The sequence below is a fragment of the Mus musculus genome, chromosome 3 (genome assembly GCF_000001635.26).
Source record: "Mus musculus strain C57BL/6J chromosome 3, GRCm38.p6 C57BL/6J".
Lineage (NCBI taxonomy): Eukaryota > Metazoa > Chordata > Mammalia > Rodentia > Muridae > Mus > Mus musculus.
This window is the reverse complement of record NC_000069.6, coordinates 102,814,612-102,832,693: the sequence shown is the minus strand read 5'-3', so window position 1 is coordinate 102,832,693 and position 18,082 is coordinate 102,814,612. Positions and strand designations below refer to the sequence as shown.

At 37.9% G+C, this 18,082-nt stretch overlaps 1 protein-coding gene across 2 annotated transcripts in view; it reads left to right on the top strand.

The window, feature by feature from the left end:
- Sycp1 (synaptonemal complex protein 1) overlaps positions 1 to 14,195 on the top strand; it is a 117,602-nt gene extending 103,407 nt beyond the window's left edge. Inside the window, exons 31-33 of one of the 2 annotated variants that reach the window (NM_011516.2) lie at positions 12,012 to 12,155; positions 13,552 to 13,638; positions 13,732 to 14,195. In NM_011516.2, the coding sequence (NP_035646.2) occupies positions 12,012 to 12,155; positions 13,552 to 13,638; positions 13,732 to 13,869 (369 nt within the window). In that variant the 3' untranslated portion in view covers positions 13,870 to 14,195. The remainder of the gene's footprint in view (positions 1 to 12,011; positions 12,156 to 13,551; positions 13,639 to 13,731) is intronic. The other variant, XM_006501229.1, reaches the window with a different exon arrangement.
- The last annotated feature ends 3,887 nt before the right edge of the window (positions 14,196 to 18,082 follow it).

Genomic DNA, 18,082 nt, shown 5'->3' with positions numbered 1-18,082 from the left:
TGCTGCTGTGGCTTAGGCCGCCTCCCCTCACTTTTTTTTTTTTTTTTTTTTTTTTAAGTAAACTAATTGCAATTGTATATTTTCAGAAACTTGGTATAAGGTAATATAGAAGTTGTGTGTATCTTTTATCCAGGTTTTTTTACAACATGGAACATTTGTTAAAACCAAAAAGCTTACATTAGTATATTACTTACTAACTAAATTTGAGCTTTTACATGAATTTTACAGTTTTTTATTTAAAGATACAATTAATATACTAATTGCACTAAATTGTCCTATCTCTTTATTCTTTGTCTTTTTTTTTTTTAATTTTGAAACTATTTTATACTGTAGCCAAGACTAGTCTGACACTTGATTATTACCTGTGCTCTGCTTAAATTCCTGAGTGCTTGGATTATAGATGTGAGACATCATGCTTGGCTTCATAAGTTTTAATTAAAAAAAAAAAAGATTTATTTATTTATTTATTATATGTAAGTACACTGTAGCTGTCTTCAGACACACCAAAAGAGGGCATCTGATCTCATGGTTGTGAGCTACCATGTAGTTGCTGGGATTTGAAGTCAGGACCTCCAGAGGAGCAGTCAGTGTTGTTAAAAACCAATGACGACAACAACAACAACAAAAACAAAAAACAACAACAACAAAAAACCCCATGGAAAATATTAGCATTTAATTAACCTCCTCTGTGGCTTTTAAGCCACCAGAACATAGGTACCTCCAACACCCTTAATCTTCTCTTCAGCTCTTCTGCTGAAGAATTTGGCTTTCACGATGACAGGTTGCTTAGTGGGGTTTCCCTTGCCCAGCCTGATCGTACAACATCAATGATGGGAGCAACTCCAGTCTTGTTTTTTGCTGCTTTGACCCTCCAGTGTCTGCATGCTGACCAACATCCACAATTTATTCAGGTTGACAGTTGGGCAGAAGCTCTGGTTCCTCTTCAAGTGGTAATGCCTAAAACCAACTTTCCTGGATGATATATGTCAAAGTTGATTCTGTGGTGATATTCCTGCAGCCTCCTGGGTGCTTACAGTGCTTACCAATGCGACCTTGGCTAACATGACACCAGAGTTTCCAGGTCTTCCTCAGTCTGGATGGCATGGCGGTTGCAGAAAGGAAAGAGGGTGGCTCATGAAATCTCTGCAGTCAGTGCTCTTAACTGCTGAGCCATCTTTCCAGCCCTTGTTTTAATTTTTAATGAAGGCATTTATAGCTACAATTTTTTCCTCCAAGAATTGGTTTTACTGTATCCCATAGTCTTTCATATCCTATGGCTTCATTTTTTTAAAATTTTTTTATTATTACGTATTTTCCTCAATTACATTTAGAATGCTATCTCAAAAGTCCCACATGCCTTCCCCCCACTTTCCTACCCACCCATTCCCATTTTTTTTTTTTGGCCCTGGCATTCCCCTGTACTGGGGCATATAAAGTTTGCGTGTCCAATGGGCCTCTCTTTCCAGTGATGGCCGACTAGGCCATCTTTTTTTTTTTTTTTTAAGATTTATTTATTTATTTATTTATTTATTTATGTAAGTACACATGTAGCTGTCTTCAGACACGCCAGAAGATGGTGTCAGATCTCACTACGGATGGTTGTGAGCCACCATGTGGTTTCTGGGATTTGAACTCAGGACCTTCGGAAGAGCAGTCAGTATGCTTAACCACTGAGCCATCTCTCCAACTCAAGAATATGCATTCTTAAAACTCCCTGTGATTTAGATGTACCTGTTTCTGGCAGCAACACTTTTATTCTTGGCTGAAATTAAGTTAATCTCATTGCCTTCTTGGAGTCTGTCCAGCTTTGCCTTTTGCTTTTTTTAGACCACCCTCCCGCTACCTGAATCCTAGGACAACTGCATTAAAATTAAGCGGAGCCTCCTACAAACTGTGCAGCTCCCATGCAACGCCCCATCATTCTAGAGATGAGCTCTTCCATGCAGCATCCTAGGACAGCAGCCAATGCCACCAGGAGCAACAGAGCAAAGCCAGCACCTGTCACCACCGTGCACATCTGCCAGGCCAGGCTTGGTATGGCGGTGAAGCTGGCATAGCCCCCACATTCTTCCACCATGATCAGATTGTGCCCATCTCCCCGCACAGGGTAGTTGCATCTCCTGAATGTGCTGAAAGATACTGGCTTTCCAAGCTGTGATCCAAACAGCCAGTAAGGAAGGAAGTAACTGGTAGAACTGTAGGCCATCTTTTGATACATATGCAGCTAGAGTCAAGAGCTCTGGGGTACTGGTTAGTTCATAATGTTGTTGCACCTACAGGGTTGCAGATCTCTTTAGCTCCTTGGATACGTTCTCTAGCTCCTCCATTGGGGGCCCTGCCTGTGCTCCATCCAATAGTTGACTGTGAGCATTTACTTATGTGTTTGCTAGGCTCCGACCTAGTCTCACAAGAGACAGCTATATCTGGGTCCTTTCAGCAAAATCTTGCTAGTGTATGCAATGGTGTCATCGTTTGGAGGCTAATTATGGGATGGATCCCTGGATATGGCAGTCTCTAGATGGTCCATCCTTTTGTCTCAGCTCCAAACTGTGTCTCTGTAACTCCTCCCATGGGTGATTGTTTCCAATTCTAAGAAGGGGCAAATTGTCCACACTTTGGTCTTTGTTCTTCTTCAGTTTCATGTGTTTTGCAAATTGTATCTTATATCTCGGGTATACTAAGTTTCTGGGCTAATATCCACTTATCAGTGAGTACATATCATTTGAGTTCTTTTGTGATTGTGTTAACTCACACAGGATGATGCACTCCAGGTCCATCCATTTGCCTAGGAATTTCATAAATTCATTGTTTTTAATAGCTGAGTAGTACTCCATTATGTAAATGTACCACATTTTTTTTTTTTTTTTGTATCCATTCTTCTGTTGAGGGGCATCTGGGTTCTTTCCAGCTTCTGGCTATTATAAATAAGGCTGCTATGAACATAGTGGAGCATGTGTCCTTCTTACTGGTTGGGACATCTTCTGGATATATGCCCAGGAGAAGTATTGTGGGATCCTCCGGTAGTACTGGTAGTACTATGTCCAATTTTCTGAGGAACCGCCAGACTGATTTCCAGAGTGATTGTACAAGATTGCAATCCCACCAACAATGGAGGAGTGTTCCACTTTCTCCACATCCTCGCCAGCATCTGCTGTCACCTGAATTTTTGATCTTAGCCATTCTGACTGGTGTGAGATGGAATCTCAGGGTTGTTTTGATTTGCATTTCCCTGATGATTAAGGATGCTGAGCATTTTTTCAGGTGCTTCTCAGCCATTCAGTATTCCTCAGGTGAGAATTTTTTGTTTAGCTCTGAGCCCCATTTTTTAATGGGGTTATTTGGTTTTCTAGAGTCCACCTTCTTGAGTTCTTTATATATATTGGATATTAGTCCTCTATCTGATTTAGGTTAGGTAAAGATCCTTTCCCAATCTGTTGGTGGCCTTTTTGTCTTATTGACAGTGTCTTTTGCCTTACAGAAGCTTTGCAGTTTCATTAGGTCCCATTTGTCAATTCTTGATCTTACAGCACAAGCCATTGCTGTTCTATTCAGGAATTTTTCCCCTGTGCCCATATCTTCGAGGCTTTTCCCCACTTTCTCCTCTATAAGGTTCACTGTCTCTGGTTTTATGTGAAGTTCCTTGATCCACTTAGATTTGACTTTAGTACAAGGAGATAGGAATGGATCGATTTGCATTCTTCTACATGGTAACAACCAGTTGTGCCAGCACCAATTGTTGAAAATGCTGTCTTTCTTCCACTGGATGGTTTTAGCTCCCTTGTCGAAGATCAAGTGACCATAGGTGTGTGGGTTCATTTCTGGGTCTTCAATTCTATTCCATTGGTCTACTTGTCTGTCATTATACCAGTACCATGCAGTTTTTATCACAATTGCTCTGTAGTAAAGCTTTAGGTCAGGCATGGTGATTCCACCAGAGGTTATTTTATCCTTGAGAAAAGTTTTTGCTATCCTAGGTTTTTTGTTATTCCAGATGAATTTGCAGATTGCTCCCAGATATCTGGTGTTCGAACCTGCCTCCTGGCAGAAGTTGTGTTCCACTCACCAGAGGTCTTAGGATCCCGTGGGGAATCCTGTGTGGTTCCTTGCAGGTGTCCGGAGACTCCGCGGGCAAGGCACCCTGGTGCTGGTGTGGACCGGAAGGGACTTGTGCCCCTGCTCCTGGTTTCATTTTTATACATCTCTGTTTTCTAGCTTCCTTGTAACTGTTCTTACATTTTTGGTTTAGTTTGTTTAAGACAAAGTTTCTCTGTGTAGTACTGGCTGTCTTGGGACACTCTTCTGTAGATGAGGTGAGCTTGCAATTCAGATTTGCCTGCCTCTGCTTCCTGTGTGCTGGTATTGAAAGTGTGTGACACCACATTTGGCTGTTATAACTCTTCTTAACTAATGAGTTAAGATATTTATGATATAAGATAGGATATTTATGAATGTGCTTGTACTTTTGAATTTAATTAATATCCATTTGATTGCATTATAGAATCTTTTGTGTTTCCTTAGCTTCTGTTTAGGTGTTTTACTAATTAGTAAAAATGAGGTTTTGAAATCACTGTTTTTTTCTGGTTATGGGTTCATGTGTTTTGAAGGTCTGCTTATCACATATTTTGATAGATTATACCCTTAAAAATACCATCTCAAGTTTTGTTGAATAAGAATGTAGCTACTTCAAACTTATTTTCCTTAGTACAATACGTAATTTTCTACCTATTATTGTTAATCTCTGCCACTAGACCTAAAGTTGGTCTTTTGTGAATAATAATCTACATCTTTTCTGCATAATTTATTCAATTACCCCTTTGTCCTTTAGAGTGATTATTGACATGGAATTAATTACTGACATGGTAGAATGTACTTCCATCATTTTGTTGTTTATGCCAAGTCTTACATCTATTGTTTGTTTTTTTGTTTTTTGTTTTTTGTATTTCTCTTTCCTTTTAGGTTAAGTATATTCTTTTTAGAGTGACATTTTAATTTTGAGTTTTTACTGTTTAAAGAGCTATTGCTTAGTAGTGCTTTGACATTTATAGTACCTTAAATGAAAATGATTTAATTTGAACTAGTGATTTTAACAGTATTAAAAACATTTGCTTCAGGGTACTTTTATTTCATTTTAGATGTAAGGGTCTACTTCATACAAGTTTTTTTTTTTTTTTTTTTGTATGAAAAGTCTATGAGTGAGTGATAAGTTCTTTTTCTGGAAATTATATATTTATTATTTTGTATTACATATTATTTATTGCTATAGTACATTAATAATTATATATTAAGTTCTCTTTTGTGAAGTATATACTGTTACTGCTGGTTGGGGTCTGGGCTAGGTGTTTCCAGGTTCTTGGCCTTTTATCTAAAGAATTTAAAATAAGGCCTCACATACATTTCTAAAACAGGCAAAGTAATCTTATTTGAAGAAGCAAAGTGATATTGCAAGTTATAGAGGGATCCATGGTCAAGACTGACCGTTGAGTGAAAGCACTCAAGAATCAGATTATTCTTAAAGTACCCCCCTCATGTGACTATTTTATAACAAGTATAAATTATTTTATAGGTCCTTTAATTATCATTTCATCCTGAAGGGAATAGTTCATTTAACCATTAGCAAAGTACCATGTTAGAAAAAAAATGTAAGGCAGTAAAATGAAAACATATCACACATGTCTACATTATGGAGTGTACTGAATGAGTCATGATAAACTAAAAGTATTTTAGCTTTGATACTGCAAAATAGGATGTATACTATCAGATATGTATGTTCCTATGTTCATCTTTCATGCAAAAAGTTAGCTGAAAGTTTAAAACAATGACTTGGGTCAAATTGCATCCCACTCCTAAGATTTTTGCTTATTTCAAGTTTTGTTTTTTTTTGGCAATTCTTCCAGAGTCAACCAGTAGTAAAGAGTCCATAGATTAGCAACTTTTTTGAATTTTCAGCTAAAACACTATTAGATTAACTTTTAGAAAAACCGTTAAGATTATTTACACTAATGAATATTTGTACAGTTTGAAAAAAATACAAATGGTTATTGCTGATGACTATTCTTCGTCTATTGGAACTTCTCTCTGGCATGTACACTTTAGAATCACCTCCATAGTGGTTGTACCAGCTTGCAGTCTCAGCAAAAATGGAGGAGTGTTCCTCTTTCTATACATTCTCACCAGCATCTGTTACCTGAGTTTTTAATGTTAAGCCATTCTGACTGGTGTGAGGTGGAATCTCAGGGTTGTTTTGATTTGCATTTCCCTGATGACTAAGGACTTTGAACATTTCTTTTTCTTTTCTCCTTTTTTCATTTCTTTTATTAGATATTTTCTTTATTTACATTTCAAATTTTATCCCCTTTCCTCATTTCCCCTCTGAAAAATCCCCTTATCCTATCCCCCCTCCCCCTGCTCACTAACCCACCCAGTCCTGCTTCCCTGTCCTGGTATTCCCCTACACTGGGGCATCGAGCCTTCACAAGGCCAAGGACCTATCCTCTCATTGATGTCCCACAAGGCCATCCTCTGCTACATATGTGGCTGAAGCCTTGAGTCTCTCCTTGTATACTCTTTGGTTGGTGATTTAGTTCCTGGGAGCTCTGGGAGTACTGGTTGGTTCACATTGTTGTTCCTCCTATGGGGCTGCAAGCCCCTTCAGCTCCTTGGATCCTTTCTCTAACCCCTCCATTGGGGACCATGTGCTCAGTCCAGTGGATTGCTGTGAGCTTCCACATCTGTATTTGCCAGGCACTGGCAGAGCCTCTCAGGAGACAGCTATATCAGTCCCCTTTCAGCAAGCACTTGTTGATATCCACAATAGTGTCTGGCTTTTGGTAACTGTGGATCCCTTTAGGTGTGGAAGCACCTAAAGGTAGGTGCTTCTCAACCATTCGAGTTTCCTCAGTTGAGAATTCTTTGTTTAGCTCTGTACCCCATTTTTAAATAGGGTTATTTGATTGTCTGGAGTCTAATTTCTTGAGTTCTTTGTATATATTGGATATTAGTCCTCTATCAGATGTAGGACTGGTAAAGATCTTTTCCCAATCTGTTGGTTTCCATTTTGTCCTATTGACATTGTCCTTTGCCTTTCAGAAGCTTTGCAATTTTATAAGGTTCCATTTGTCGATTCTTGTCAATTCTTAGAGCATAAGCCATTGATGTTCTCTTCAGGAACTTTCCCCCTGTGACAATGTGTTGGAGGCTCTTCTCCACTTCCTCTTCTATTAGATTCAGTGTATCTGGTTTTATGTGGAGGTCCTTGCTTGACATGGAAGTGAGCTTTGTATAAGGAGATAAGAATGGATCAATTTGCATTCTTCTACATGTTGACAGCAAGTCGACCCAGCACCATTTGTTGAAAATGCTGTCTTTTTTCCACTGGATGGTTTTAGCTCCTTTGTCAAAGATTTAGTGAACATAGGTGTGTAGATTCATTTCTGGATCTTCAATTCTATTCCATTTATCTTCCTGCCTGTCTCTGTACCAATACCATGTAGTTTTTATCACTATTTTAATCACTATTGTATTTTATAGTATAGTCTGGAGGTTCCTCAGAAAACTGGACATAGTATTTCCTGAGGACCCAGCTATACCACTCCTGGGTATATACCCAAAAGATACTCCAACATATAACAAGGACACATGCTCTACTATGTTTATAGCTTATTTATAATAGCCAGAAGCTGGAAAGACTTATTTATAATAGCCAGAAGCTGGAAAAAACTCAGATGTCCTTCAACAGAGGAATGGATACAGAAAATGTGGTACATTTACACAATGAATTACTACTCAGCTATTAAAAACAATGACTTCATGAAATTCTTAGGCAAATGGATGAACCTAGAAAAAACCATCCTGAGTGAGGTAACCCAATCACAAAAGAACACACATGGTATGCACTCACTGATAAGTGGATATTAGCCCCAAAACTCGGAATACCCAAGATGTAATTCACAGACCAAGAAGCTCAAGAAGAAGAAGTGTGGGTGCTTTGTTCCTTCTTAGAAGGAAAACAAAATATGGGAGCAAATATGGAGACAATGTTTGGAGCAGAGACTGAAGGAAAGGCCATCCAGAGACTGCCCCACCTGGGGATCCATCCCATGTAAAGTCACCAAACCCAGACACTATTGTAGATGCCAAGAAGTGCTTGCTGACAGGAGCCTGATATGGCTGTCTCCTGAGAGGTTCTGCCAGATCCTGACAAATAACAGGTGAATGCTCACAGCCAGCCATTGAACTGATTATGGTGTCCCCAATGGAGGAATTAGAGAAAGGACTGAAGGAGCTGAAGGGGTTCACAACCCCATAGGAGGAGCAAAAATAACAACCAACCAGAGATCCCACAATCTAAACCACCAACCAAGGATTACACATGGAGGGACTCGTGGCTCTAGCCACATATGTAGTAGAGGATGGCGTTGTCGGGCATCAGTGGGAGAAGAGGTCCTTAGTCCCGTGAAGGCTCAATGCCCCAGTATAGGGGAATGGGAGGGTGGGGAGGCAGGTGTGGGTAGGTGGGTAGGGGCACACTCTCATAGAAGCAGGAGGAGGGGGATGGGATAGATGGTTTCTGGGGTGGGTGTGGGGCGGGAAATTGGGAACAGGGATAGCATTTGAAATAAAATATATATGTAAATAAAATATCCAATAAAAATCACCGCCACTATAGTTATGATTAATTTAGAAACTGGCAAATCTGCAAAAGAAGCTTTTTGTAAATACAGAAGAAACATTCTTATGAGAGACCCCTCGTCAAAATACACAGAAAACCAACTATAATCTTTTTTCATGGAAAAAAAATGTTTTCATGAAAGGCCTATGTAGAACATTGTCTTCTTGAGCATACTGACAGTCAAATTTTTTTTTATATCTGAAAGATGAATTTATTGATTTTCACTATTCGCTCATTCTTTAACAAAACTAATCATTTATATTCTATTAAAGAGGGCTCTGATACTGCTGTATAAACATTGGAACAATGAATACTTAAATATATATCTATTATATACCTGCTGGTTTCCCAAGTAAGAATAAAATTAAAACACTTTACTTTGTCCACAATTACCCATACCCAGATCCCCAAGTCAGAAGTCTGTCCTTCAAAATCTATGAAGGAAAACATCTTTAAAATAGACTGCAAAAGAGAGAAGCTAGAACATTTAGTTATATATGTAGGTTCCCTTTTGTTATTCCTGAGACTTAGTGAAAACCTCTTTCAAACTTTCCATCCCTGTCTTATCTATGTGATGGGAGGCAAGGCACAAGTTAATGCCATGAATAGTTTGGATTAAAGGAGGACAGTCTGAATAAAGTTGTGGTGGAGAGAATGAAGCTAAGGTTCAGAATCTGCATTTTTATGGAGTCCTCCACTGTCCATGGTGAAGCACAGAGGATGTAATTTCAGAGGAAAGACCCTAGTGCAGAATTCTGCAGAATGATAGCTACTCCATATCTCTGAATTAGGAATCACTCAAGATTCAATATGGAATTGGTACACATCTCAGATAAAGTGAGCTATAATATTTGTGGCACATGGTAGGAATAGATTTTGTTATTTTAAGACAGAGTCTTACTATAAGCTCAGGATGACCTTATGCAGATTCTCCTGTCTTAGCCTCCCAAGTGCTATGATCACAGATGTGAGCTATCATGTTTGGTCAGGTATTAACCTTTTGTAAAGGTTTCCCAAATGATTATTTGTCAAATGTCTTTCCTAGTTCACATGCTTCTCTTCTCACAAATGAAAAGTGCAATCTTCCAGAGGCTATAAAATAGGTGATATTGTGACATAGTGAATATAGAAAGAAGTGAGAATCTATCTTCATTAAGTCAGACATTATTATTTTTTTTTTGGAAAAAGAAATACAATGCTAACTTCTCATTAAATCTTTTTAATGTTTTAAAAATTATTGTCATCATTTAGTTTAATTTTTAAAAATTTAATATGTATGGCTGTTTTGCCTCTATGCATGTCTGTGCACTACTTGGGTGTATACAGTGAGTATGAAGGCCAGAAGAGAGCATTGGCTTCCCTGAAATTTGGTTAAAAAATAGTTAGGAGTTGCTATGTGGGTACTGGGAATTAATCAGCTTCTTTTCATGGGGAAGTTCTGGGTTCAGGGGTTCAGAGTCCTGGGGTTCAGAGAAGTAGTTGGTTATTAATTTTAGGTAATTTTCTATTTCATTAATAGAGTTGCTCCATTTTTTCTACTACTTATTTCTTTTACTTTAATGCTTCTAATTTTAAGCTTATGCACACCCAATTATATATAGGCATAAGGTGGTAACTAGGAGATTCTCACTTAAAGGTTAATAGATGACAGAGTTTTGTCCTACTCTATCTACATGCATCCAACACCGGGATCAGATCAGTCTTTGTACTCTTCATAAGTAGATAAGTGGGGAATACTTACTTGGATAGAAATATAAATTTAATTGTTGCTAGGAGTGGGGAACTGAGATAGGTATAGGTGTTTGGGTGGGGGTATGAGAAGTTCTGTGGTTGCTAAGCGCACTGTTTGAAGAAGGATGCATGTGCATATGTGCAGGCAAAGGAACTAGGCTGCCAAGTGCATTACAAGATGGAACATGTGCATAACTACAAATGAGAGTCCCAGCTAAACTCTCTACTATGCTTGCTTGTCTGCCTCAATATTTTAGGTGAACATGGACTGTTCTTATTTTAACCATTTTGATTTTGTTTGTTGTTTTTTTGTTTTGTTTTTCGAGACAGGGTTTCTCTGTATAGCCCTGGCTGCCCTGGAACTCACTTTGTAGACCAGGCTGGCCTCAAACTCAGAAATCCGCCTGCCTCTACCTCCCGAGTGAGTGCTGGGATTAAAGGTGTGTGCCACCATGCCTGGCTTTAACCATTTTGAAAATATCACCCCCTGTTCTTTAGGACTCTGAGGACTGACTAGTTGGTTATTTATCACCATTTATTTATTTGTATGCTTTTAAAAATCTTTTATTGATAGTGATTAGCTAGAGATCAGCAATGACGGGGACAAGGGTAAATTAAAACATCTCAAAGCTTCCTAGATGGCTGTAAGACTTTTATTAATTTCCAGAATACTAAGAAATTCTGATCATTTTTACCAGTGTGTTTAATGTTGTTACAAAGAAATGAGTTTTTAGAGCTCTCTACTGTGACAATTTTGCTTATATTCTCTCTCTCTTTTTTTATAAAGATTTATTTATTTATTATATGTAAGTACACTGTAGCTGTCTGCAGACACTCCAGAAGAGGGAATCATATCTCATTACAGATGGTTGTAAGCCACCATGTGGTTGTTGGGATTTGAACTCCGGACCTTCGGAAGAGCAGTCCGGTGCTCTTACCCACTGAGCCATCTCACCAGCCTGCTTATATTCTCTTAAAGTTAAATATTTTCTCATTGAGAAGTGAGTTTTTTTACGGTTTTGTTTCGTTTTGTTTTGTTTTTTTGTTTTTAGAGACAGGGTTTCTCTGTATAGCCCTGGCTGTCCTGGAACTCACTTTGTTGACCAGGCTGGCCTTGAACTCAGAAATCCGCCTGCCTCTGCCTTCCAAGTGCTGGGATTAAAAGCGTGTGCCACCACACCTGGCTGAGAAGTGAGTTTTATGGAAATGGCAAAGTTTATTAAATATTGGTTCTCAATAATGGTTAGAAAAATTAAACTTCTTGTAAAGAGTGTTTATTGCTGAAGCTGGGATAGAAATTTGTCCTTTTCTCTGCTGTTCTCTGTAGCCTGTCAGAGGAAAGACTAAAATCCAATATTCTAAACATTTTGAAGAAAGAAAATATATCAAAATTTTTTGCATTAAATATCTGCCCAAAATGTCTGCTTGTTATGTTTGCTAATAATGGAAGCTTATTGCCAGTTTCAAATTGCCTTCAAGTGCATGAACTAGAACTGGCAATGTTGTCCAGGTTGACCTCAAACTCATCCTCCTCCTCCTTTAGCCCCCCTGGGATTATAGATATATTCTACTACGTTAAGTACTCATATATGTTTCTTTTCTTTTTACATAGGAATATACAGTGAAGACACCAACTAAAAAGAGTATATATCAAAGAGAAAACAAGTATATACCTACTGGAGGAAGTAATAAAAAGAGAAAAACAGCCTTTGAATTTGATGTTAATTCAGATAGTTCAGAAACTGCTGATCTCTTGGTAAACATATTATGAAGAGCTAGCATTTTTCTTATGTCATTATTTGTGTTATTTCTTGATATAAATATCTAATATATATACATAGTATCTACCATTGTGATAATACAACAAAACTGTCACAACACAGAATTCTATGTTTTCATGCCATTTGACAGAAATTAAGGTTCAAACAATCTATCTCTAAATTTCAGAAAACATGACATTTAAACCATACAATATCATATACTTGTCATATGAGATGACTAATTGTTGTGATTTCCAAAAAATATTACAAAGGAGGCTTTACTACATTTAAAAACATAAAAGTGGGATTTATACTTTTAATAATTTCACAGCCAAATATGTTATTAAGGGTCTCATCTTTTTGCATATTTGTTGCTTTATTTTACACTACTATTTATTGGCATTTATATCACAGTACTGACAAACGGTAACATTCTAGCACTCCTAAAGCGTAATGTAGTAAGGATAGCATGTTTAAGGAAGCTACTATTTTTATAAGAATGTTTACTTTAAAGAATGCCTAGAGATAGCCTGGACTTTGGAGGTAGGCATTCCGATGTTGTAATCCTGCTGTATTTCTACCAGAGCAGTTTTGACCAATTTCTTAGCTACTGTGATATTTATTTATTTATTTGGTTTTTCGAGACAGGGTTTCTCGGTGTAGCCTTGGCTGTCCCGGAACTCACTTTGTAGACCAAGCTGGCCTCGAACTCAGAAATCCTCCTGCCTCTGCCTCCCAAGTGCTGGGATTAAAGGTGTGCGCCACCACTGCTGTGATATTTAAAATGCCTTTAAATTAATTCATCTTCATTGTTTAAAAGGAGAGTTGTATGGGTTAAGGTTATAGCTCAGTAGTAGTATTTGTCTTGTATTGGTGCCTGAGCTTTAATTCCCCAGCACTGCAAAATGGTACACAGTAAAACAAAATTATTGTGCATGACCCTGGGAACATGATATAGTGGGATATACCAGGAATTGCTCTCATAGCCAACACTTATGCTGGCAGAAATGAAATGAACTGTTTTTGAATTCTGGAATTTTATTTCAATTCGTACATTTTCCAGTGAAAACATTGGTTGGTAGTTCTTTTTTTGGTCAAATTCAGCCTTAAATGGTAATGACTAATGGTATACCCCAATCAACCTACAGACCTGTGGCAGACAGCCACACTTGTGTTTCTGATATAGTTTTCTAGAGTTGTATGCACAATAAGTATTTTGCTTCCAAATCTTAGGGTAAAAATGTTACAGGTCCTATTTTCTTTAATTTTTTTGCTACCCATTTTCTTCTACTTAATTTACCTCTTATTCTCCTCATAGGTGGTATGCTGACAAAATTTTAATAACATAATATTGAAAAAATATAACATTGTATTTTTGTATTTTTCTTCAAGAGCCTGGTTTCAGAGGAAGATGTATCAAACAGACTTTATGATAATAATCCACCAGATTCTCATCTATTAGTTAAAACCCCCAAACAGGTAGCTGTTAAATTTTATTTCAGAAAGCAAAATTTAAAAGCTGATATCATTTTCTAAATATATTGATATTGTTTTGCTTCATTTTGTATTTAGACTCCTTTATCGCTATCAACTCCTGCATCTTTTATGAAGTTTGGAAGTCTGAAAAAAATGAGAGAGGACCGTTGGACAACGATTGCTAAAATTGATAGGAAAAGAAGACTAAAGGAAGCAGAAAAGTTATTTTCTTAATTTCAGAAAACCAATGTTGGTTACAGAGATGAAAAACATTAAATAGTTATCTTTATTATTTCCAAGAGAGCCAAACTTTACCAAGGAATTCATATTTTAAAATTAATTACAGAAATAACTTGGGTTTATGTTACTATATTTGTGGCCTAAAAATAAAATAACTATATTTCATCTGAATTTTTATTGTATTCAGATACTTAACATTTTGTTGCTTTTACTTGCAATGGATATTGAAGTTCGAAGTTTTTTAACTTGAGCTTTTGATCATTAGAAATGCATTATTAAGATTTATTAATTTTTCTTTATTATTAAAATATTTTGAATGCAAATATTTCTCATTGATTTTTGTGAGGGTCTCTGAATAGTTAATCATTATAATTTTGAGAGGTGGGAGTGATAAATTATATTAAATAACATTTTTCAGAGATAAAATGAAATTGATGAAGAGATCATTGGCAACTTTTCCAGTAGTTTCGGTGATTGGAAGAATTTAAGGAGAGAATGAGGAAGAAGAAATGGAGACAGCTTTTGCTATTAAATGTTATAAGAAGCTCAAGAAGTCATACTTTGAAGGAAGAAGCTAATGGGGTAATTATTAGAGAGGAAGTGAGTTAGCAGAAGCAAACTATTTTTTTTTCTTTTCCATTTTTTATTAGGTATTTAGCTCATTTACATTTCCAATGCTATACCAAAAGTCCCCCATAGGCACCTACCCCCACTCCCCTACCCACCCACTCCCCCTTTTTGGCCCTGGCGTTCCCCTGTACTGGGGCATATAAAGTTTGCGTGTCCAATGGGCCTCTCTTTCCAGTGATGGCCGACTAGGCCATCTTTTGATACATATGCAGCTAGAGTCAAGAGGTCCAGGGTACTGGTTAGTTCATAATGTTGTTCCACCTATAGGGTTGCAGATCCCTTTAGCTCCTTGGCTACTTTCTCTAGCTCCTCCATTGGGAGCCCTGTGATCCATCCATTACCTGACTGTGGGCATCCACTTCTGTGTTTGCTAGGCCCCAGCATAGTCTCAAAAGAGACAGCTACATCTGGGTCCTTTCGATAAAATCTTGCTAGTGTATGCAATGGTGTCAGCGTTTGGATGCTGATTATGGGGTGGATCCCTGGATATGGCAGTCTCTACATGGTCCATCCTTTCAGCTCCAAACTTTGTCTCTGTAACTCCTTCCAAGGGTGTTTTGTTCCCACTTCTAAGGAGGGGCATAGTGTCCACACTTCAGTCTTCATTTTTTTTGAGTTTCATGTGTTTAGGAAATTGTATCTTATATCTTGGGTATCCTAGGTTTTGGGCTAATATCCACTTATCAGTGAGTACATATTGTGTAAGTTCCTTTGTGAATGGTGTTCCCTCACTCAGGATGGTGCCCTCCAGGTCGATCCATTTGGCTAGGAATTTCATAAATTCATTCTTTTTAATAGCTAAGTAGTACTCCATTGTGTAGATGTACCACATTTTCTGTATCCATTCCTCTGTTGAGGGGCATCTGGGTTCTTTCCAGCTTCTGGCTATTATAAATAAGGCTGCTATGAACATAGTGGAGCATGTGTCCTTCTTACCAGTTGGGGCATCTTCTGGATATATGCCCAGGAGAGGTATTGCTGGATCCTCCGGTAGTACTATGTCCAATTTTCTGAGGAACCGCCAGACGGATTTCCAGAGTGGTTGTACAAGCCTGCAATCCCACCAACAATGGAGGAGTGTTCCTCTTTCTCCACATCCACGCCAGCATCTGCTGTCACCTGAATTTTTGATCTTAGCCATTCTGGCTGGTGTGAGGTGGAATCTCAGGGTTGTTTTGATTTGCATTTCCCTGATGATTAAGGATGTTGAACATTTTTTCAGGTGCTTCTCTGCCATTCGGTATTCCTCAGGTGAGAATTCTTTGTTCAGTTCTGAGCCCCATTTTTTAATGGGGTTATTTGATTTTCTGAAGTCCACCTTCTTGAGTTCTTTATATATGTTGGATATTAGTCCCCTATCTGATTTAGGATAGGTAAAGATCCTTTCCCAATCTGTTGGTGGCCTTTTTGTCTTATTGACGGTGGGTGTCTTTTGCCTTGCAGAAACTTTGGAGTTTCATTAGGTCCCATTTGTCAATTCTCGATCTTACAGCACAAGCCATTGCTGTTCTGTTCAGGAATTTTTCCCCTGTGCCCATATCTTCAAGGCTTTTCCCCACTTTCTCCTCTATAAGTTTCAGTGTCTCTGATTTTATGTGAAGTTCCTTGATCCACTTAGATTTGACCTTAGTACAAGGAGATAAGTATGGATCGATTCGCATTCTTCTACATGATAACAACCAGTTGTGCCAGCACCAATTGTTGAAAATGCTGTCTTTCTTCCACTGGATGGTTTTAGCTCCCTTGTCGAAGATCAAGTGACCATAGGTGTGTGGGTTCATTTCTGGGTCTTCAATTCTATTCCATTGGTCTACTTGTCTGTCTCTATACCAGTACCATGCAGTTTTTATCACAATTGCTCTGTAGTAAAGCTTTAGGTCAGGCATGGTGATTCCACCAGAGGTTCTTTTATCCTTGAGAAGACTTTTTGCTATCCTAGGTTTTTTGTTATTCCAGATGAATTTGCAAATTGCTCCTTCTAATTCGTTGAAGAATTGAGTTGGGATTTTGATGGGGATTGCATTGAATCTGTAGATTGCTTTTGGCAAGGTAGCCATTTTTACAATGTTGATCCTGCCAATCCATGAGCATGGGAGATCTTTCCATCTTCTGAGATCTTATTTAATTTCTTTCTTCAGATACTTGATGTTCTTATCATACGGATCTTTCACTTCCTTAGTTAGAGTCACGCCAAGATATTTTATATTATTTGTGACTATTGAGAAGGGTGTTGTTTCCCTAATTTCTTTCTCAGCCTGTTTATTCTTTGTGTAGAGAAAGGCCATTGACTTGTTTGAGTTAATTTTATATCCAGCTACTTCACCGAAGCTGTTTATCAGGTTTAGGAGTTCTCTGGTGGAATTTTTAGGGTCACTTATATATACTATCATATCATCTGCAAAAAGTGATATTTTGACTTCCTCCTTTCCAATTTGTATCCCCTTGATCTCCTTTTGTTGTCGAATTGCTCTGGCTAATACTTCAAGTACTATGTTGAAAAGGTAGGGAGAAAGTGGGCAGCCTTGTCTAGTCCCTGATTTTAGTGGGATTGCTTCCAGCTTCTCACCATTTACTTTGATGTTGGCTACTGGTTTGTTGTAGATTGCTTTTATCATGTTTAGGTATGGGCCTTGAATTCCTGATCTTTCCAAAACTTTTATCATGAATGGGTGTTGGATTTTGTCAAATGCTTTCTCTGCATCTGACGAGATGATCATGTGGTTTTTGTCTTTGAGTTTGTTTATATAATGGATTACATTGATGGATTTTCGTATATTAAACCATCCCTGCATCCCTGGAATAAAACCTACTTGGTCAGGATGGATGATTGCTTTAATGTGTTCTTGGATTCGGTTAGCGAGAATTTTATTAAGGATTTTTGCATCGATATTCATAAGAGAAATTGGTCTGAAGTTTTCTATCTTTGTTGGATCTTTCTGTGGTTTAGGTATCAGAGTAATAGTGGCTTCATAAAATGAGTTGGGTAGAGTACCTTCTACTTCTATCTTGTGAAATAGTTTGTGCAGAACTGGAATTAGATCTTCTTTGAAGGTCTGATAGAACTCTGCACTAAACCCGTCTGGTCCTGGGCTTTTTTTGGCTGGGAGACTATTAATAACTGCTTCTATTTCTTTAGGGGATATGGGACTGTTTAGATGGTCAACTTGATCCTGATTCAACTTTGGTACCTGGTATCTGTCCAGAAATTTGTCCATTTCGTCCAGGTTTTCCAGTTTTGTTGAGTATAGCCTTTTGTAGAAGGATCTGATGGTGTTTTGCATTTCTTCAGGATCTGTTGTTATGTCTCCCTTTTCATTTCTGATTTTGTTAATTAGGATTTTGTCCCTGTGCCCTCTAGTGAATCTAGCTAAGGGTTTATCTATCTTGTTGATTTTCTCAAAGAACCAACTCCTCGTTTGGTTAATTCTTTGAATAGTTCTTCTTGTTTCCACTTGGTTGATTTCACCCCTGAGTTTGATTATTTCCTGCTGTCTACTCCTCTTGGGTGAATTTGCTTCCTTTTTTTCTAGAGCTTTTAGATGTGTTGTCAACCTGCTAGTATGTGCTCTCTCCCGTT